We start from the raw sequence: 22,263 nt of genomic DNA on the forward strand, positions 1-22,263 counted from the left end.
GCTTTTCATGATAACAATTTCAAACACACTTATATAACATCATAAATAAAAATACAGCTCATAATAATTTACTAGGAGGTTACGAGTCCTTTTTTCTGTGGAATAAGCTAAGTTTTGTTAGGCTTGAGCGAAGGAACGTCTATAAATAGGCTGACAGCCATGTCAGACTCTTGTCCTGAGACTAGAGCTTTGTTTGTATTAAAAAAGAAAAGCCAAATTAAATTAAAACCCATCCTGTAGTTCTTGGGGAAACTGAAATGTTCTTGTTAATGCAAATATGAGCTAAAAAAGCTTTGAAGGCTTATTTTGTCTTTCTCAGAAAGGAAAAAAAAATCACCCAGGTTTGTTTTATGGAGGAAGACTGAAAATAGTACTGATATACACCAGGTCATGAGCATCAGCTAGTGTGTGTTTTTTTTCCCCATTGTCTTCAATTACAGACCTGAGAATTCATGCTCTCTCTCTCTCTCTCTCTCTCTCTCTCTCTCTGTGTGGGTGTCTCTCTCTCTCTCTCTCTCTCTCTCTCTCTCTCTCTCTCTCTCTGTGGGTCTCTCTCTTTGTGGGTCTCTCTCTCTCTCTCTCTCTCTCTCTCTCTCTCTCTCTGTGTGTGTGTGTGTGGGTCTCTCTCTCTCTCTCTGTGTGTGGGTCTCTCTTTCTCCCTCTCTCTCTGTGTGTGTGGGTCTCTCTCTCTCTCTCTCTCTCTCTCTCTCTCTCTCTCTGTGGGTCTCTCTCTCTCTCTCTCTGTGTGGGTCTCTCTCTCTCTCTCTCTCTCTCTCTCTCTCTCTCTCTCTCTGTGTGTCTCTCTCTCTCTCTCTCTCTCTCTCTCTCTCTCTCTCTCTCTGTGGGTCTCTCTCTCTCTCTCTCTCTCTCTCTCTCTCTCTCTCTCTCTCTGTGTGGGTCTCTCTCTCTCTCTCTCTGTGTGTGTGTGGGTCTCTCTCTCTCTCTCTCTCTCTCTCTCTCTCTCTGTGTGTGTGTCTCTCTCTCTCTCTCTCTCTCTCTCTCTCTCTCTCTCTCTCTCTCTGTGTGTGTGTGTGTGTGTGTGTGTGTGTGGGTCTCTCTCTCTCTCTCTCTCTCTCTCTCTCTCTCTGTGTGTGTGTGTGTGGGTCTCTCTCTCTGTGTGTGTGTGTGTGTGTGTGGGTCTCTCTCTCTGTGTGTGTGTGTGGGTCTCTCTCCCTCTCTCTCTCTCTCTCTCTCTCTCTCTCTCTCTCTCTCTCTGTGTGGGTCTCTCTCTAACACACACACACACTCACTCTCTCTCTCTCTCTCTCTCTCTCTCTCTCTCTCTCTCTAACACACACACGCACTCTCTCGCTCACTCTCTCTCTCTCTCTCTCTCTCTGTGTGGGTCTCTCTCTAACACACACACACACTCACTCTCTCTCTCTCTCTCTCTCTCTCTAACACACACACGCACTCTCTCTCTCTCTCTCTCTCTCTCTCTCTGTGGGTCTCTCTCTCTCTCTGTGTGTGTGTGTGTGTGTGTGTGTGTGTGTGGGTCTCTCTCTCTCTCTCTCTCTCTCTCTGTGTGTGTGTGTGTGTGTGTGGGTCTCTCTCTCTGTGTGTGTGTGTGGGTCTCTCTCTCTGTGTGTGTGTGTGTGTGTGGGTCTCTCTCTCTCTCTCTCTCTCTCTCTCTCTCTCTCTCTCTCTCTCTCTCTCTCTCTGTGTGGGTCTCTCTCTAACACACACACACACACTCACTCTCTCTCTCTAACACACACACGCACTCTCTCGCTCTCTCTCTCTCTCCAATCTCTCTCTAATCTCTCTCTCTGACACACACACACACATCAGGACCCTCAGATCGACTGCTATAAGATGTCCAGAGTGGAGACGGAGCTGGAGCTGAAGCGAGAGACACTCGTGGGTCTGGCTGTCCTCCTTGGCTGTGATTACATCCCTAAAGTACACAAAAGTCTACAGACATGTTGAATTTTAAACCCAGACATTGTACCTGATAGAATATAAAAGAATACTTGAAGCTAAATGCTTTTTCTTTTTTCTTCCTGCAGGGTGTTCCAGGTGTCGGAAAAGAACAAGCTCTTAAATTAATACAGAATTTAAAAGAAACAACTCTTCTTCAAAAGTAGGTGATTTTCTGGGGAGGTTTTTATAACTGAAATGTTCAGACCATAACAGGAGGTTGGCTCATGCATTAATAATCAGACAATAGTTTGTTCACAGAGATGAACCTAGGCACCTTTTCACATGACCCCACTGAGCGCTTGTAACCCACTCTGAGAAAACCTGCAGCTTCTAATGTTGAGCTCACAGATGCTGCTGATTGGCTGATTTCATTCTGATTGACAAGAGGCCATTTCTGCTCCCCTGGTCTCCTGGCCACGGGATTTGATCTCACGATCTCAAAAATCTTCTTTGTACCATTTAGAAGCCCAGGAATTTGTTGAATGATGTAAAAAATGAGACTATAAATAAAGATAAAGCCTTGTGCCTTTTTACCTGTCATCTTCTTGCTCCCTGATATGAGCATTCACATCATGATAAAATACATCATTATACAGTATTATGTGTATTGTTAAAGATTCAGCGATTGGCAGAAAACTGCTTCCGAGATTAAGGATTTTACCATGAAGAAAGTCACCCACTGCCTGGTGTGTCGTCACCCCGGTGAGTTTCCCACACAATATATATAATGTATATTCCCAAACCAGCAAGATGGTATCATTTTATATAAAAATATCAGTGTCAGATTATCAGAACGGACACCTTACTAAGACGCTGTGTAATGTTTTTCCTTTAATTTGTCACCTGTCTACATGATGTATGATGTAATAGGTTACTCTCTTTACTTCCTTTCTACTGGATGCTGCAGGTTCTGCTAAAGCTCATGAGCGCAGTGGCTGTGTGTTCTGTGACAGTAAGACGTTCTGTCAGCCTCAGGACTACGACTCGCAGTGTCCCTGTGACTGGCACCGCACTGAGCACGATCGCCAGGCTTTCTCTGTCGAAACCGTCGTCAAAAAGTGAGTTGTCTGTCGGTACGTCTCGATCCAGCTCTCTACTTCAGTAGTAAGGGACCCGATCAGGGACTCGGCCATTTTAAGTCCCGCAAAGTCCTTCCAGTGCAATTTTAAACTTTTGCTGCATAAAATATCCCAGAATGCATCACAAAAAAACAATCCCCAATGACCAATCACCATTGGATCACCAATGCTCACCAATGTCCACTTACTGGAAATGACGTCATATTTTCTAAAGCCTCTCAGCTTGTTATTGCTGTTGTAGCTTTCAAATGATTACTAATACACTATACATAAGTGTTCTGTTTTTAACTTTGTTTGACATTCTGTATATAGTTTGTTTGAGTCTGATGGCTATTAAGTGTTTTTAAACACAACGCACGAGCTAGCCTACGATCCGTAGCCTACGATCCTACTCGAATGAAGCGTAAATCTATATGACACATAAAACTTCAATATTTTTACAGTGACAAATTCCAAACGTTGTCGATAAATCTCCCAGTGTGTTACGTCTTTACCAGCTAGAGAGCTAGAGAGATCTTCACCATCGAGGATTAATTTGCTGGAACGTCACACGTAGCTCACGTAGTTTTCTTTTATTCACCTCATGAACTGAATATTTTTATCGTGTAACAGTGACTAAGTTAAAAGCTGCGTTTCCAGACAAAACAGCATCGTGTTCACTGTCTAAATCTTCAACGTTTGTCTGTTTTCCAATAAACACTGATAGGAAAACCCTGGCATGTGACACGTTTCCTTTCACAGAGGTGAGTAGCGTTTACAATCTCAGTCATTTGGATTATTCACAGACTTATTGTTAAATTTCTGTCGTTCGTATCATTTCTCTCGTCTTTCAGATCATCGACGAATTTCTGGTTCCGAAGGACAAAACCGTTAGCAGTTTTAAAAGAAGGAAACCAAACCTCCTCCTCATGCAGGTGTCTCCAGATTCTGTTTTGTCTGTGTAACGTAATAACATCTAGACTGGATACTGACGTACATATTTGTGTTGTTTATTGTTGTACATTTCAGAATTTTGCTCTGGACAAGATGGAGTGGCCCAAACATTACACCAGTGAGAAAGTTCTTACTCTGATGACCTACACTGAACTCACGAACAGAAGTCAAGGGACACAATCGTCAACACTGATACGACCTAGTCGGTTTGTGTTGCTCTGAAAATGCACATTTTTTTTTTCTGTTATTTATTTATTAATTAATTATTATTTTTTTTTACAGAAATTGTCAGGTGACTTTATGACTTTCTTTGTAGTCCAGTTCTAAACAAGTCCTCATGTTGGTGCTCATCTGTCATGGTGTAAAAATGCTGACAGTTCAGAAAGGAGTTCAAGTTGCATTTAACGCTAATTACAGCTAGGAATTTCCATTCAGTTTGGTTTCATTTGTTTTAGTAAATTTAACATTTTTTTAAACATTTTTTTATTGAAAAATCAACAATCACAAATACAAGAATGTATACAGAAATTGTCCATTTTCCTTTTTCAAACAACAAAGGGCAGACACCCCCAACCTGCCACCCAAAACAAAAACAAACCCCCAGACAAAGACACACACACACACACGCGCACGCACAAACACCCCACATCCCCCTATAAAACAACTGAAGAAAAGGAAGAAAGGTTATGCATACAGTCCAATTTTTGACCGAATTAGAACTTTAATCAGGTAACACACGTAGTCCCCTAAAATAAGAAATAACCGGTTGCCACTTGCAAAAAAAGGTGTCAGTAGAACCCCTCGGTGTATATTTTATTTTCTCCAAGTTAAGAAAAAACATCAAATCCTTAAACCACTGAGAGACGGAGGGACATCTCATCGCTTTCCAGTGTAGAAGAATACAACATCTGGCCAACAAAGATGAGAAGGCTAAAACATCTTTGTGTACAGAACTCAGTGATACTGACACATTGGTAATACCAAATATAGCGATCAGTGGGCATGGCGTCAATTGCACTTCAAATATGGAGGACAAAATGCCGAAAAAACCTGTCCTGAATGCATGTAATTTTGGGCACGTAAATTTAACAATTTTAACAAATTTAGCAGCTTTACAAAAATATCGAAATTTTGCCTACGTTCATCCTTAATGAGCAAACGGTACAATTATATAACCAAGAAATTCCTTCTAGTTTTAACATGAAGTCTGTTTTGTTGAAGTTATCGACAGACTTGAGTACAAAACTTTTTGTAGCATCTGCAGTCCTAAAGCTATCATAGCAATTGTAGCTTTAAGCCGTCTTTGTGGAGATCTCTGACTAAGAAAAACTCCACCTTGGTATTCCTTAAAGTAAAGTCGAGTAGATTTCCCTAAACGAATCAACGTGGCTGCTCAACAATAAATATAATGTCACTAGAGTAAATTAGTATGTACTTAGATTAATCACTACAGATACATTGGATAGAAAGTCTGCACTCCATAATGATGGTTGTTTTGAGAAAGTTAATACATCCTTTACTCATGATCGCTAATGCTATAGCTGGCTAGCTTCTTGTTAACAAAAGACACGTGTTCATTGAGACATCCATGTTTTTTTTTTTCCTCTCACGTTATAGCTCCGATCGGGAGACGTCAAATATTATGACACAAAAAAAAACGACCAAACGATTATTTTTATAGATATCCAATCAGTAATTCGGGGAAAATTTGTTTCTGCAGAATATACAAGCGACGCGTAAGGAACGGTATCTCCTGCTTTGAAATCCTGTGGAATAAACCAGGTGAGATTTTTCCATCTCGTAAATCCGATCTGTAATACTTTGACGCTCCTCATATAGTTAGTAACCAGCACATTAGTAACAGGCTTTAAGGTTTGCGGAGTTTAAAATATTTATTTTCAGGCCGAGCTGTGAGTCTCTAGCTCTGGACGTGTGACAAGCGTCACTGCTGCTCTTGTTAGTGTCTTGTTGTGAAAGGCAGACGTGAAGGAGATTGCTGGTGTGATTTGTGGGTCGCAGGTGACGGAACAAATGTAACATCCTGACGTGCTAAAGTCGCTTCCTGTGGAAACTGTGAACTTCGACTCCTCCTTTGCGTCCTGCACACACCCGATACTACACGACGTTTATAAATAAATTTAAGATGGAGGACAATATAAATACTAATAATCTCATTCTCTACATAGCACCTGAATGCTTATTGCTTACATTGAGGTGGAAATAATACCAGCGTCACTGTGAAACTCCTCTTGAAGGTTTTTTTTTTTGCAGCCAGTTTGTTTCTTTTTTTTTTTAATCTCTTTTGAGACGTTAAACGATTTGATCTTGTATGCATCTTGTTATCGGTGCAGATCACTACGTGTTTCCTGAGGACTGCGCACAGGACGACTCGGACGTAGTGAGGACTGTGGAAGAGGAAAACCTGTTCACTCTGGCTTTCCCAGACGTTGTCCAGCTCTTCCACAAAGACACCGCAGAGGCCAAGGACAACAAATTAAAGAGTACGTCCCTGTTTGTCCTTCTGTCACACAGTCAACAGGTTCTCAGTCTGAGGCTCGTCAAGCCGACGAAAGCAAAATATGGCATTTGGTAAATAATGCGTCTCAACATTTAATACACGCCTTTCTTCTAACTGCGGGGGCCAGAATTATTGGTAGTGATCCGAAAGGAATGGATTAAAGAAATGGAGTTCAAACGGACATATTTTCTTTTGTTTTATATTTAGTGTCATTCATTCTACAATAGTTTCAAGTATTGGCACCCTCACAATTAATATGACGTAAAACCCCACCCTGGAGAGAACTACAGCAGAAGGACAGAGAGACTTGTAAAATCTTGTGTTCAAGCAGAACATCTTTTTTTTTTTCTTTTATAGTGTAAAGTTTCTAAAATTCACACCACAGGTTTTCACTCAGGCTCTGAGGAGTTTTTAAATTTTTTTTAAACCAGTCTAAAAGTGTTAGTTATAACGTGTCAGTGGTCAAATCTGAACCTCCGGGCAGAAGCAACTAGATTTTGGGTTGTAATATCATGGTACATCTCAGAATTCATGATGCCTTCAATATTTATGAGTCCCTGAAGCATCAGAACAATAGTTCGTTAAACTTGCTGATGCTACGGTGAACCAAACTGAATCGTTTTGGTGCCACTTGTAGTACTAATGATGTTTAGTGAAGTTCAGACATTGCATTTTGTTAGATGTTCTCAGTTCATAGATAATGATATCGACTGAAAAGGATTGTTAAGAATGATAATTTAATGTTTTTTTTTTTTGTTTGTTTGTTTTTTTTTGTCATCTGTATGAAATGGTTTCTTTGCTGATTTTATAAACTAGTTAATATCAGTAATCAGTGACCTTGTTAGTGAAGCAGGCTGCTGTGTCTGGGGCAACCAGTGACCCTGTGAATTTCTTGGGTGGTTAAGTAAATGTGCTTTTCCTTCTGTGAAGTGGCAGAGATCAAAGCCTGAAGCTGTGATTGTGACACCCTCTGGTGTTTGGCTCGCTAACCCCTCACACTTACACAGTCACGTCCCAGCGGTCGTTCTGCACTCAAATGCTTTGATTAACACGAGGTGTTGCACAGGAGTCTCTGTCCATTTAACCCTCTTACACTAGCCTCTCTCTCTCTCTCTCTCTGTCGCTCTCTCTCTCTCTCTCTCTCTCTCTCTCTGTCGCTCTCTCTCTCTCTCTGTCGCTCTCTCTCTCTCTCTGTCTCTTTCTCTCTCTCTCTGTCTCTCTCTCTGTCTCTCTCTCTCTCTCTCTCTCTCTCTGTCTCTCTCTCTCTCTCTCTCTCTCTCTCTCTCTCTGTATCTCTCTCTCTCTCTCATACTATTCAGGTGATTTCATGCTAAATGAACCAGGGTGTTGAGCCACACCTTTACAAATTATTAAATTGTGTTCAGTTTATTAGTTCTGTTTTTTGCTTCTCAAAGCAGGTGTGAAGTTGCTGTTTAAACACATGAGTAAAACACATTAGAGTAAAAAAACAAAACAACGGATTTGCTATTTCTTTGTAATGGCACATAACACACAACCAGTTTGAACTATTTTTTGAAACCAGTTACCATTGAAATCATTACAGATTAAATCTGATTTATTATCAAAGATTCAGGATTCCCATTGTTCAGGATTCCCATTGTTCAGGATTCCCATTGTTCAGGATTCCCATTGTTCAGGATTCCCATTGTTCTCAAGCATTCTCATATGAAATACAACCATCTGATGGAGCGACATAGCTTTTATTCCTGACCCTGACCCTACTGATGAGACTTTCCTGTTTTTCTTTCTTGTTATTGAGGTTTGGATTAAACTAATACAGTTCATGTCAAACAAGCTAACATGTACAACAGCTTAATAATAAAATCAACCTTTTGTAGATGTACAGTACAATGAATTCCTGGTGTAATTGACCTGCTTCGTTATAAGCTAAGGCTGGTGTGACGTTCACAAGAAAGAACCTCAAACATCTGTTTTTACTGTGTTTTGACATCCAGTTAACATGTATTATTATCTCAATTGTCAGCCTGTGAGCTTGTTTGCAGAAATATATACTTATAGATTCCAAATGAATTTATAACCTTCATAGTATTACACTAGATTTTACACTGAATTGTGAATTTTTGCAAAAAAAGTTCTTATTTCTTCTGTCAACAGAAAAGAAACCGAAGGCAGCGAAACAGAAGCCAGTCGTTTCTTCTGACGGCGTATCTGATCTTTTTGCACAGATGTCACTCAAAGGTGCTTCACATCTCGAACCCCTCGTATCCTCAAGGAAAGGCTTAACTGTTTTAGAGACTGATTCTGATAGCCGTACCACTGCCACATCACAACTCACTAAAGACCTGAACTGTCAGGAAGTCCAGCCAACGTCCAACTGTCCCTCATTCACACAACAAGCAGAGGCTCCAGCTTCACCCATCCTTACAGGGACTTTATCTCAAACCCAGAGTTCCCTTTCAGTATCTGTAGTGATTGACGAGCTCCACTTGAGCAGCATCGACTGGGACGCTTTGTCCTTCACTGCTGCTCCGTCTCCTCAGCCTCAGCACAGTAAATCTGATTCTCCACCAGTGAACAAATTAGATGAAGAAACCAAAACAGAAGCCTGTAGCTCTTTTACTGCTGTCCGAGCCGATTGCGTAGAATTAGCCGCTCAACACGCTGACAGACTTTCTGAGCGTTCGCTGATGGAAAGAGTCCATTTGAGGAACATGATGAAGAAATCCCAATTACAGAGTGATGGATCTGGACAAAAATACACTGAAGGTCATGAGCCTCTGTCTGAGAAGCCTAAAGCACCATCTCACTCAGAAACTAGTAGAATTAACACTGATTCAAAAGAAAAAACATCCACAAAAACACAGCAGCACAAAGATTCGCTCACCGTCTGCGTGCCACCGAAATATAAATTTGTTAAACCGAAGCACTTCAACAGACCGTCTAACTATCGTGAGCAGACGAATAAAGAAAGTGTGTGTAAGAAAAGCGTTTGTAGAAGACAAGAGTCTACCGGAGACGAGAGTGACGTGGAGAATCAGCCTCAAAGCAAACTGAAAACTGACGTCAAGCCTAAATCACGGACATTACAAAAAACAGTCTCAGTACAACAACAGCATGAACAGAATGAAACCAGATGCAAGATTTTTACAAATTCTGTAGACACACATCACAGGTCAGAATCCATACCTCGGAAAAAACAACCACACAACACGGGCTTCTCAAGACCTAATCCTCTGGTACAGACATGTAGCACAAAGAGTGATGATGATGATGATGATGATTCAGACGCTTCAATTTCTAGCCCTTTACCACTAACAGAGAGGTTGAAACTAAAATTGAACAAATAAACATAATGCCTTTCATCACTGCTAATGATGCTAAATATTCTGTTTTTAATAATGCTTAATTGCAACGGAGTATCAGTGCATGTTTGTGCTAAAAATGTGCATTTTAATAAAGTTTGAGGACCAACCTGAGGTCCTGGACTCTTTTATGTGATTTTACATCGTATTATCTTCTTACCACCAGCCCATGTGTTGATTTTGTGACATGGAGTAACAGGTGAGTACTAATAAGGACTAAGGGAAAAAAAAAGCTTAAATGTGTCACTTCCTTTTCCTTCTCACCCCGATCCCTTAAACACGGCTCACTTTTATTACACACTCGGTGTTGTTCTTCCTCGACCCATGTAGTGACACGTTGCACACCTTTTTAGACATGAAAGCTTTCAGAGGTCTGTACGGAAAGAGCATGTGGACAGCTGCAGCACTCACACTACATGTTAGGTGGTCAGATTTTATTTTAGTTCTTTAATTATCTATTTTTTTTTGTCACAAATAACCCTATAGTCAGTTACTTAAAACATTATTGTCATTAATAGTAGTAGTAATAGATAGATAGAAACTTTTAGTAAACTTTTATATACCAACACAACACGGTTTTTAGATGGTACATTCGCAGATTCCTACATTTTATACATATTCTATTATATTTTATTGTATTGTCATTTTCTTGTCTATTATTCATGTCTATAACATTCCATTCTTTGAATATTTTGTAATCTCTATTTGCTTAATAAGGACAGTTGTAACAAGCATTTCATTATATGTTGTACTGTGTATGATCGTATACGTGACGAATAAAATTTGAATTTGTTATTTATTATTAATCCTGATTTATTATTAATCCTGAGGCAAATTGCAGTGTACAGAGGTGCTAAACTCAGACATTCACACGTAAACATAAACACAACAAGGTGGCACAATGGCAACAAAAAAAAAATGAAAGAGAGAGAAAGAATCGATCGATCTATTAGTGAGGGCCGGAGCTTATCTCTATATTTAAAAAAATATATTGTAAATGAACTTGTAGTAGTTTATTAGTGGTGGTGGTAGTAATATATCTATTTAAAGAATTCAAATAGCTTTTATTTATTATTAGAAATAATAGAAATATTTCCTTTTTTCTTATTGTTTAAAGCAATGGAATTTAAATTGCTCATATTACTTAATAAGCAATGACAAGAATCTTTGTGATTTAATTCAAGTTTAAAGCAATTAATTAAGTCATTCAAATTAAAGCTCATATTACTCTCGATAGTTGTAGTAATATGCAATATTAGTAATATGTATAAGTTTTTTATATGTTATACATTTTATACATTTGATCCATGTTTTAAGATGCTAACCAGCCAATTTTACTTCTGCCACTAAACTAATAATAATAACAACAACAACAACAATAATAATAATATAATAACAATAACAAAAACAACAATACTAATAACAACAACATTATTAATAATACAACAACAATAATAATAATGAAAATAATAATGACAACAACAACAACAACAACAATAATAATAATAATAATTATTATTATTATTATTATTATTATTGTTATTATTATTATTAATCCATCTGTACGTAAATAATGAAGATTGTACAGAAACACAATTAGCTTTGCGATTCTTAAAAAAATACTAAGTGTGTTGTTGTAGTTTGATGATCTGTGATGTTGAAGCCAAAGTAACGAAGTTGAGTAACTAACCAACCCACTTTCCCACACCAGTCTGCGTTTAGAAATGTTCCCCAATGACACGAATGTCATGATTAAGATGTATTTCAGTGTGTATTGTTGTGATTCCTCTCCTGTTCACCCTCCTGTAAACAGCCCGCGTCTCGTTTGTCTATCGCATTTCCCCGAGACGCATGAGGACGATGTTTAAAGTCACTTCTCACAAAAGGGAAATCTAATTATTTTCTTTTCTCAGCCGCATTAGCCGCTCATTCACACCTGGGCGACAACGAATGCGCTTCTTCTAGAGAATAAAAAAAGGAGAAGAAGAAGTCGCACTTGTTGACACTTCAGCTTTCTTTGAACTTCGCCAAAAGCTGTGAGCTCGTAAAGTAGCCGTGAGGTTGTGCTGGTATAAAACACACCCTCACCTCACCTGAGTCCATACACACACACACACACACACACACACACACACACACAGAGAGGGAGAGAGAGAGATGGACGGCGCAGAGGTTGATCACTTGACCGCTAAACTTCTGGCGCAGTGGGAATGGAGATCCGACACCAGACATTTCGGAGCGCAAAGCGTCTCCACCAGACGCACATGTTCGTCACCTGAACCCTCTGCCTCTCCATGCTCCACCTGTTCATCCTCCTCATCCTCATCCTTCCAAGATGCTCCAGGGGAAATGTTCTCGGATTATTCCTACGACGGAAGGAAAGCAGCGCAGACGAAAACCTCCAGACCCAAAATGTCAACGAAAAGGCGCATGAAGGCGAGCGAGAGAGAGAAGATGCGTATGAGGAGTTTAGCTGAAGCTTTGCATCAGCTGCGAGATTATCTGCCTCCTGTTTATAGCCGCAGAGGACAACCTCTGACCAAGATCCAGACTCTCAAATACACCATCGAGTACATAAAGGAGCTGTCGGAAATCCTCAGCCAAGAATGAACCGACTCCGACACCGACTCGACACCGACTCGACACCGAGAAGTTCATGGACACTTGTCATAATCCTCAATCAACTTGAGATTTTGGATCTATAAACAGGTTCTTTGTACAGAAATGTGCCATAATTTTGATGTAAATACTTGTCGGCACTTTCCCCTGTTTTCTTGTTCCCCCTTATTTCCTTCCTTCCCATGTTGTTGTTGTTTTATTTTTTTTTTTTGTGTGTTTTTTTTTTAATTTTTTTTTTTAGCTCTATTCATATACATGTCTTTAATCAAATATTTCAAGAGAGAAATTATGGAATAAACCTTGTTAATTTTAATTACATATCCTATGTGTATTTTATTTGTTTTATTTTGTTCATCACTACTAGGGTGTTTACACATGTAGGTTGGTGAGTAGTTATTGGGTTACAGGAGAAATAAAACCCCTAGAAAATACAAAAGATCAATGTGTTTGCCAGCTGGGGAAAAAACTTTCAATGATGACAGAGATTTTCACTGGCTGAAAGTGAACTGGACTTGTGTCATTATCTCTGATGACTGTGAGGAGGGACAATGCAGCATCTAAAGGCTCTGGCTCATCAGACATGTCCTGAATCATTAAAAAAGATAATAATAATAATAATAATAATAATAATAATAATAATAATAATAATAATAATGATCAAACACATGGTTACAAATACCAATGTTAAATTGAATTCCTCTTTTATTTTAGGATTTTTTTGAGAAATCTCTTATTCAATTATATACAGCAGGTTTAGTGCTGTGATTTTACAAACCTGCACAACAACAGACAGCAAAAAAATTGTACAGCATTTGTGTACCTATCTGGACATTTTGGTACTATGATTTTCAGGACAGACTACACATAAAGGTGTAAAAAACAGAGGTAAAAAAAAGATCAAATGTTTTCAAATCACACAAACTATATAGCTGGAGTCTGAACAGAGGTAAACTAAAAAACAAGTTTGTATTAATATGAACTGTTTATCTAACGTGGTACTGTCAATTATTCAAAAATACTCACTGTGCAGGTCCTGAAAAACCCAGAGACTTCCTCACGTAGATACACAGGAAGGGCATGAAGAACAGTGGTACACTTGGTGTGTATGTCATTAAATAGAACAATAAAAATAGAACTGTACATAACCGAACTGAAAATTTTAAACAGTAAAAACAGATATACAAAAATAACTTTAAAGCATCTTCAATGCAATCAAACAAAAACCAGAAAAAATTTACAAATTGTAGTGTTTTTAGCTCATTAGAAACTTTCCTCTTCCAATACAAAATTCAACCAATAAAATCTATAACATGTATTTGAACAGCACAAGTCTTTACCTGTTCATAATGGATTTTTAAGATTTTAGACAAATCTTCTGCTGTCTTTTCAGTTCTGGATGCCTTCTGTCTGAACAAGGTCATCAATCGAGGAAGATGTCGGTCAAGCTCAGAGTAGAATGTGTTGGGCAGGTTCTGGTTTATAATCCGTTGGAATACACCTACATTTTTAAACAGACAAGACAGAAAACACAACCATATTTACAGATGAGTTTGGTAAATCTACTACCATCCCATTGAGCAGAAAAGAGCCCTATATAAAGTAAATAAACACAACTGATTATTACTTGTTAATTATTTGTTTGCTGGTGTATGTTATCAGCAAACAAATGCTACTACACATTACCTCAGACTCTATTTTTATGTGTCACATTCTAATGAGGGGTAGGTTCTTCTCAGCCTTCTTGACTTTGTCAACATTTTTTCGCCTCAATTGATCAAGAGTTGAAGGATCCTCTCCTTGGGGAAAGTTAGGTAGAAAGTTGACTTCTGCTCGCTTGGGTCTTTTAATATTCGAATGAGGTTCACTGTCAGGATTCATTCTACTTCTTTTTCCAGCATTTACAGTGATCTCCGGACATCCAGCCCTTCTCATTTTACTCCTGTCATTTACACAACTGATTATTACTACACAACTGATTATTACTACACAACTGATTATTACTACACAACTGATTATTACTACACAACTGAATATTACTACACAACTGACTATTGCTACACTTTTCTGTATTATGCTAAATTGGGCTAGTCGGGTCAATGTGGTGATTGAAGTCAGATAAATTATTCAGTTTCAATTAGTCATTTTCTGTCTATTTTTTTTATACCACAATACCTACAATAACACAGTCTTGTTTCTGCCATCAGAAACACACAATAAAAGTTGTAATTAAATCATCAATAGATTTTCTTAGTGGTTGCAGTTTTGGCTTTAGCGATTTTTGCCCCAAGGAAAGAAAAAACCCTTTAAATGAACTCAAAAGTGTTTTTAAGCTGTGGAGGGATCTCCATATTTAAAGCATAGATCAGCCCATAAACTAAACACATGTAATCTGGAACATTCTCAAGTCCAACCATGACTATGACACCCTCCAAAATAACTGCAGTCTCAGTGGCCTCCAATAGCAAACCATGTGGACAAATCTGTCTGTCCTCCGGCACCACACTGACAATTCATACTGATACTTGTGGTGTGTCACAATCCTAATAAGAAAGAGAAACTACATGAAAATACATTCTTATATTACAAATGCAAACAAGTGTGTGTGTGTGTGTGTGTGTGTGTGTGTGTGTGTGTGTGATTTAAAACCCCAAACTGCTCAATGTGCTGTGACTAGTTCTTGAAGTAACACAAAAATTTGTAAGGACTAAGGTGAGAATTGTAAGGACTAAGGTGAGAATTTAGACCTTATGAGCAAAAACTTTTTTCTTGGTGGCGCGAAAACGTTCTTGGAACATTCGTTAATTCATTCATCTTCTACCGCTTATCCGAACTACCTCGGGTCACGGGGAGCCTGTGCCTATCTCAGGCGTCATCGGGCATCAATGCAGGATACACACTGGACGGAGTGCCAACCCATCGCAGGGCACACACACACACACACTCTCATTCACACACGCAATCACACACTACGGACAATTTTCCAGAGATGCCAATCAACCTACCATGCATGTCTTTGGACCGGGGGAGGAAACCGGAGTACCCGGAGGAAACCCCCGAAGCACGGGGAGAACATGCAAACTCCACACACACAAGGCAGAGGCTCCCTGGAGCCCTAAACAAAATTCTGCTAAGGGGCCCTTGATCCCTAATGGTTATTATTTACTGTACATTCAGTATTTTTGATGTACATTTTGATGTACATTCATATAGACCTGGCATTATGCCCATTCCAATGTAAATCCACTGGTTTCCATATAGCATTAACGTTGTTGTAACCTTGATTGAGAGACTATAAACATTGTCATTTAGGAGTGCTATCACGCTACTTTTTGTACTGGTCCCAACTCAGATGTTGCTGCTGGAAAGCGTGCGTGTCATTTCGTGCACGATTGCACGCGCATATGAACGCATGTGCACGCTTGGCGCGGTTATCGAGCTGCCGTTTATAAACACCGTTGCCCTTGGGCGTTTGTTCACGCGAATGGTCACGCAATAAATTGTTGTGTGACAGACAGACAGGCCGATAGATGCACTGGCAGCACTGCACAGCTAATTTAGCTAGTCAGATAGAGACTGGAGACAGAATCACATCAACTTAACTTTACTGTTATTTGCTCTTGCTGACATCAAACCTGAAGAAAACACAAGTTTACCTGATTGATGTTCTCGCATTTCACTCTCATTTTGTTTCTTTTTTCTCTTTTCATGGCCAGATGGATAGCTCCGCTTCATATTATCCTCTGGACAGTAAACATTAACATGCGCTGTAAAATGAGGCAGGGCCTTGTGTAATTTGCGGGGCCCTACGCAACTTGCGTAGTGAGCGTATAGGGCCGATCGGCTCTGACTATGGGCACTTTGACCTTAACGTAATACTACATTTCACACACTGTCTGAATGTTTTCCCTCATATACGCTCTCGTGCAATCCTGTGATCCCTACAAACAACACGTTCATGAACAAACGTTCATTATAAGCGTCTACATTTTCATATCCATGTTCCACAAAATAAATTGAATTGGATGCTGTAAGATGTTTTGCATTTATACACAAATCCTGACATCTCACTTAAGTTTTTTTGACTACATTTTTTTTTCCACTAAAGTGTAGAACATATACAAAATAAAAACGGGATTATATTTTGTTTTATCCCTACCTAAAGAATACTTGTACTTACTTATAAAATGGAATAAATGTAAGAATAAAGTAAATTAATCTTAAAAGGAAGAGCAGGTTAGCCCAGCACATCATTCATTTACATCATTAAACCATTAATCACATTTTATATATATGTATATGTATGTATTTTATATTAGCAGAATAAAGAGACTTTTAAGGAGAGGTGTGTTAAAGCTCTCCAAGTAGTTTGAAAATCAGGGTTTTTGCTTCATATCAATCAGATGAGAAGTAACTAGTAACTAACTACTTGAGTAGTTTTTTCATCGGATACTTTTTTTACTCTTACTCAAGTAACTATTAAGATTGTTACTTTTACTCTTACTTGAGTAAATATTTCCATAAGTACTTGTACTTTTACTTGAGTACAGATTTTGGATACTCTACCCACCTCTGCCCATTAGTTACTCAGGAGCTCTAGGTTGCACTATTATAAACTGTTGTAGAAAGGACATTATTTACTGTAGAGTGTCACCTAAATGAGGATGGGTTCCCTTCTGAGCCTGGTTACGCTCAAGGTTTTCCACTACATTCTAATTTATTGAGATGTACATTTATATTACAAATGCATATGGTACATGTGTTTAAGCAGAAGAAGACATGCATGTAGGTGTATGATCCATTTCCCCTTGAGATTCAGTTGATGGACAGATGTCCTGATATTTTCATTTAGAGATCACTGGTATAATTCTGAATTCATTGTTACATCGATAGGGGCAAGCAGCAATGTTCTGCCTTGCACACCGAGGTTGTTCAGTGTTCACCTGATGGCAGACTCATGAACATAAACATAAGCCAAAGTAAAAGAGGTAGAAGTTCTCTGTATTCCTTTTTGACCCAACAGACAATTATGCAATGTCTTGCATTTGGAGTGATCTTTGCTGGTTCAACACTTCTATGGAGGGTAACAATGGTCTTTAATTTCCTCCATTTCTACAGAATCTGTCTGATTTTGCATTTTTCGAGTCCTTAGAGATGATTTTTTAATCTTTGCCAGACCGATGAGCAACATAACTCAATCTCTAATGTCTTCTGAAATGTCTCTTGTTTTTTGCCATGATCCACTTCCACAAACAAGTGTCATGAACATCAGACTTTGATATATTCCTTTTCTTTAAATAAAACATGGTGTGTACAGACACCTGATTGTCATTCCATTGATTGAAAACAGATAAACTCTAATTTGACCTTAATTAAATTCAATTAAATTAAATACTACTCCTAGAGGTTCACATACTTTTGCCACTCACATATATGTCATATCAGAACATTATCCTGAATAAAAAAAATACCTGTCTTTGTCTGACTGGTTTGATTAGGTTCACTTTTTCTGCTTTTAGGACTTCTGAAAAGCTAATGATATTTTGGGTCATATTTATGCAGAATTAACAGAAGTTTAATACCATATACAATTTTGTCTTTGTTCTGTACATTAGAATGCGTCCCGTTATTATGGAGAATATTCCTCACATCGTCAGCAGTCAAAAGCAGCAAATCAGTGAAAAGCTGCCAGTGAGACTGTATTGGATGAAGAGAAGTTAACACTAAAATCCCTGCAACAGCGGAACCTTCGTTCTTTATCTAACTTCTTATCTTCTTATCACTGCAGGCCATTTGTGTGTTGTTGTCTTCAGGAAAATATGAATATTACTAAAATATTAGGGTTCTTTTAGCTATGTGTGTTTTTTTATTTCCTTCTAAGATTCTAACTTATTAGATAATTAAATAATGATATTTGAACACTTTTGGCTCGTAAATAAATAATAACAGAATTTAATAAAATGATTTATTTTTTATTCAAATGGTAGAATATTTACAATCATTGTTTATTAGATAGTTCACTTATTCTTATTATTTTTCTTCTTCCTGTTTCTGCTGGTCTTGTGTCTGTACATCATCTTCAGGGTTTCCTGAAAGAGAAATGCAGAAGTCAGAAATGACTTTTGAGTTTTATTTAAATCCCTGTGTAACCCTGTGAATCAATATCAGAACATGTCCAATTATGATTAAAGATTCTCACCGGCTTGTGACCAGATTCTCGTGCCTTCAGTAGGGAGTCCATTTCATGTACCTACAAAAACACACACACACAGAAGTAAAAAACGAGGGATAAATGGGTGGGGATTGGTCTTTAAATGGCCAAAGCTAATCTATCATGTCAAAGATATTTACACATCAGATATGTGTGTGTGTGTGTTCGTCATCCTCCAGCCCAGAGAAGCTGATGTCCATTAAGATGTTACTCAGGCTGTTGATGTTCCCTTCATCCAGCGGCATGCTCTTCCACGGCTCCGGTGACTTGCTGGGTGTGGAGGAAGCTGGGCGGCTCCCTTTGTCAGGGGTTTCAGATCGCACTCCATTTCCTGAAAGGTGGAGACATCCGAGACCAAGCTGGAGTCAAAGAGCAGAACAGGCTCCTCGTTGGAAAGTGGGACTAGACGCTGCTTCCGACGTGAGATTCTCTCGTATCTCTTTCTGAGTATCTCTTTCTGTTCGCTGTTACAGGGTTCACTGAATGGTATACACACACGTTCTTCCTCTACTTCAGCAACCGGGGCAGACATCACCACCACACTGGATTCATTGGGGACCTTTTAAACAACGAAGTAGATGAGTTCCTGTTCTTACTTTATATGTATCAGTTTCTATGTGATCATAACTAACCTTAGGAACAATGCAAACCCTCTTGCACCCTGATCTGGAGACGGGATTGGAAGCAGTGGAGGTCTGCTGAGGGGTGGACAGAGAAAGCGCCACTGCCGATGAGGGCAGGAAGAGAGATGGAGTCAGAGGTAGTTGAATGGGCACAAGGTACGAGTCCGTACGAGGCAGAAGAGGCTTCATTTTCCTCTCTGGAGACAAAACCAAACAAAATCAATCACTGTCTTGGTGGCCGTCAAATTATTTTTTATCTAAGATCTCATTTACTGTGCTTATATAATTTGAAGCCTAAGTACAATCGGCAAAGTTTGGTAATAAGCATCCACTCTGCTCTTATTGTGGATGAATCGGAATGAATGAAAAGAGAATAATCAGGAAACCCATGTTTACCCACCTGTAGTGCAGACTGTAGCTTTCTTAGGATCAGCCATAACTCGCTTCTGTTGCTGGAGAGAAACAAAACCTGTCAGTTTCCAAACTAGTTTACAGTTTTTATTTACAGAGAATGACACGAGGATGCCAAGAACACGGATCAAAACAGGAGACAAGGTATAGTTTAGACTTAAACTTCCTGCTTTCTGCCTTAACAACTCAAATCCTGGAATAAAATAAGTGTGATCTTTGGAGACGGTGATGAACCGTGTGTCCTCTCTGTCTGTCTGACTGTGAGAAGGAGGAGAGGGAAAAAAAGAAGGGGAAAAAGTGGCTTACTTGTTGGTAACAGACTTGCATGGCTTGTGGGAAAGAGGAGGCCGCTGGATCAAAGGCAGGCTGTGGCAGGGTCGGGGAAGAGAAGAGGTCATGGCCATGTTTGTAAAGAAACTTAAAGGTTAAGCCTTAAAAGTAGTTTTAAATACAGAGAAAGATTTCTGTTCACCTTGTACATCTGGTCTAATGTCAGACCGCGGTTTGCTTCAGGTTTAATGGTCCAGTAGGAGATCTTGCCGTCTGGTGTGCTCTCTCTGATGAACATGTCGTGCAAGGAAAGGTTATGGCGAATGGAGTTCTAATAGGACGAGAAAAAAAAAACAGATAAAACATACAGTAATAACACAGTAATTCATTTCCCTTAGATGATAAAAATAATAAAGTCTGCTCACATAGGATTAAAGTCAAATAAATATTAAAAAAAATAATGTGTTACCTTCCAGCCAGGTTTAGCTACATTCCTGAAGTACGGGAAATGGTCTTCTATCCAGTTATAGATTTCCTTCAGTGTCATCATCTTATTTTTCTTGCTATTGATAGCAAACTGGATCATAGCCATGTAGGAGTACGGTGGTCTTTCTGACAGAGGGCCCTTAACGGCACTCGGGTCTTCCTCTGTGTGTTGTGGCTAAAAAAGGGAAACAGAATCTGTTTTTTTTTTTTTTGTACAAGAATAAAAGGAAATCCAACAGCCTACAGGGTTTACATCTAAAGAACAGCCATCTTGTTAATGCTAAATGAAGTACAGTAAACACTGATGATATGGATTTAATCTAAAGTGAACTTTATATAAACAATACCTCCTGGAGCTGTACGCAGCCATCGAATTTTTCTTTGCACGTACATCCACTGTTTGGTAGAGTTTGGTCATTTCCGGCTACACCTGCTTCAGGTCGGTTTTTATTCTCTGATGTGGCCTGGAACAGAGCTTTAACTTCATCCTCAGATCCACATCTTCCACTCATAAAAATAAACTTGTTTGGCCCCTGAGTACCACGTTCCTCCCTCTTGACAGTCAGTGCATCGAGGACGCTCTGAAGACCAGCGGTTTCTGGTACGACGACCACTAGTGCCTCCGGCCTAGTGGGATGGTCCACAACGCGGATGCCGTCGTGTGCAGATGCAGAGACGGATCGTGCTCCGGACGCCGTAGAAGATTTGTTCTGCGTCTCGTCGGCTTCGTTTCTTTGAAACGGCCGTTTCCTCCTCGTGAGGATTATCGGCCTCCTGGGACTCGACATCATCCTGTTCATAGCAGACCGGATACCTGAATAATTCATACAACGTAACAACAAAGTAAAACGTTATCTCACATTTTATCATAGAAATCAAACCAACATTTCAATGTGGATAGATGTTTAAGGACCATCACCTTAAATCCACGACCTTAACTTAACTTAACTTAACTTAACTTAACTTAACCAACAGCAGTAGCAGCTGAAATTAACCTATAGTGCTCTCAAATATATAAATATTTACAGAATTAATTCATCACCTACCTTGAAAATCTCTAAAGGATCTCTGCTCCTTTCCTTCGACCGACAGTTTGATGGACTGTTTTTTTTTTTCCACTTAACTTACAGAGATTTTGAAGATCAACAACTTCAGTGACGTCACTGTGTAGTTACTGTAACTAAGTGATACAGCAGCACTAATCTACACCACATGACTGGATCACATTGTTGTTGTTTTTTTATCCAATCTAACATACTGATCCGTTACAGCATGGGTGTCAAACTCAAATTCACAGTGGGCCAAAATATAAAACTGAGACAAAGTCACGGGCCAAACTGAATATTTATTGAAAAATTAACTGCAACTGATTAACTTCAACCTTTTTCATATGGAAATAAACTTTAGTTTTGCTTGAAGACAGGATTTAGAACAACCAGAGCGTGATATTACAAACACATAAGAAATTAAATTTGAAATAAAAGACACATCAGTGGTGTTCATTTCTTATTTAAATAAATAAAATAAATCACGCCTCTCACTGGATCATTTTAAGTTCCCACTTTGAAGTGGATCTTTTTCAAAACCAACAACAAAACAACCAAAAATAATAATTTCATTCAATGAAAATCCAACTTTTCGACTATTAACAGTTCATGCCTTGGAGTAGAAAAAGTGCATAAAGAAAACATATATTCAAACTAGTGATGAGAAGCTCGGTTCTTTTCCGCGAACCGGTTCTTTCGGACAGTTCGTTTTAATGAACCAGTTCACCGGTTCTTTTACGTCCTGACGTAATGACGTAAATTCCTTCATCCCGCCGCTGCCGGCAGATATTAATACAATCATT

At 39.0% G+C, this 22,263-nt stretch overlaps 2 protein-coding genes and 1 pseudogene across 2 annotated transcripts in view; 2 read left to right on the forward strand and 1 right to left on the reverse strand.

Moving 5' to 3' along the window:
* The window catches only part of LOC132859178 (flap endonuclease GEN homolog 1), a 14,074-nt gene extending 3,802 nt beyond the window's left edge, over positions 1–10,272 (forward strand). The window contains exons 5-14 of the mRNA XM_060889829.1: positions 1,792–1,902; positions 2,010–2,083; positions 2,540–2,625; positions 2,831–2,981; positions 3,709–3,745; positions 3,836–3,916; positions 4,011–4,141; positions 5,656–5,717; positions 6,287–6,436; positions 8,590–10,272. Of these exons, the coding sequence (XP_060745812.1) occupies positions 1,792–1,902; positions 2,010–2,083; positions 2,540–2,625; positions 2,831–2,981; positions 3,709–3,745; positions 3,836–3,916; positions 4,011–4,141; positions 5,656–5,717; positions 6,287–6,436; positions 8,590–9,782 (2,076 nt within the window). The 3' untranslated portion in view covers positions 9,783–10,272. The remainder of the gene's footprint in view (positions 1–1,791; positions 1,903–2,009; positions 2,084–2,539; positions 2,626–2,830; positions 2,982–3,708; positions 3,746–3,835; positions 3,917–4,010; positions 4,142–5,655; positions 5,718–6,286; positions 6,437–8,589) is intronic.
* A 1,623-nt stretch (positions 10,273–11,895) lies between these two features.
* Positions 11,896–12,442, forward strand: msgn1 (mesogenin 1). The gene has a single exon (XM_060889900.1). The coding sequence runs from the start codon at positions 11,955–11,957 to the stop codon at positions 12,405–12,407; it is 453 nt and encodes a 150-aa protein (XP_060745883.1). The 5' UTR covers positions 11,896–11,954; the 3' UTR covers positions 12,408–12,442.
* Positions 12,443–18,767: 6,325 nt separating this feature from the next.
* Positions 18,768–21,327, reverse strand: LOC132858749 (forkhead box protein M1-like; annotated as a pseudogene).
* Positions 21,328–22,263: the final 936 nt, after the last annotated feature.

This window comes from Tachysurus vachellii, chromosome 16 (genome assembly GCF_030014155.1).
Source record: "Tachysurus vachellii isolate PV-2020 chromosome 16, HZAU_Pvac_v1, whole genome shotgun sequence".
NCBI classification, from domain to species: Eukaryota; Metazoa; Chordata; class Actinopteri; order Siluriformes; family Bagridae; genus Tachysurus; species Tachysurus vachellii.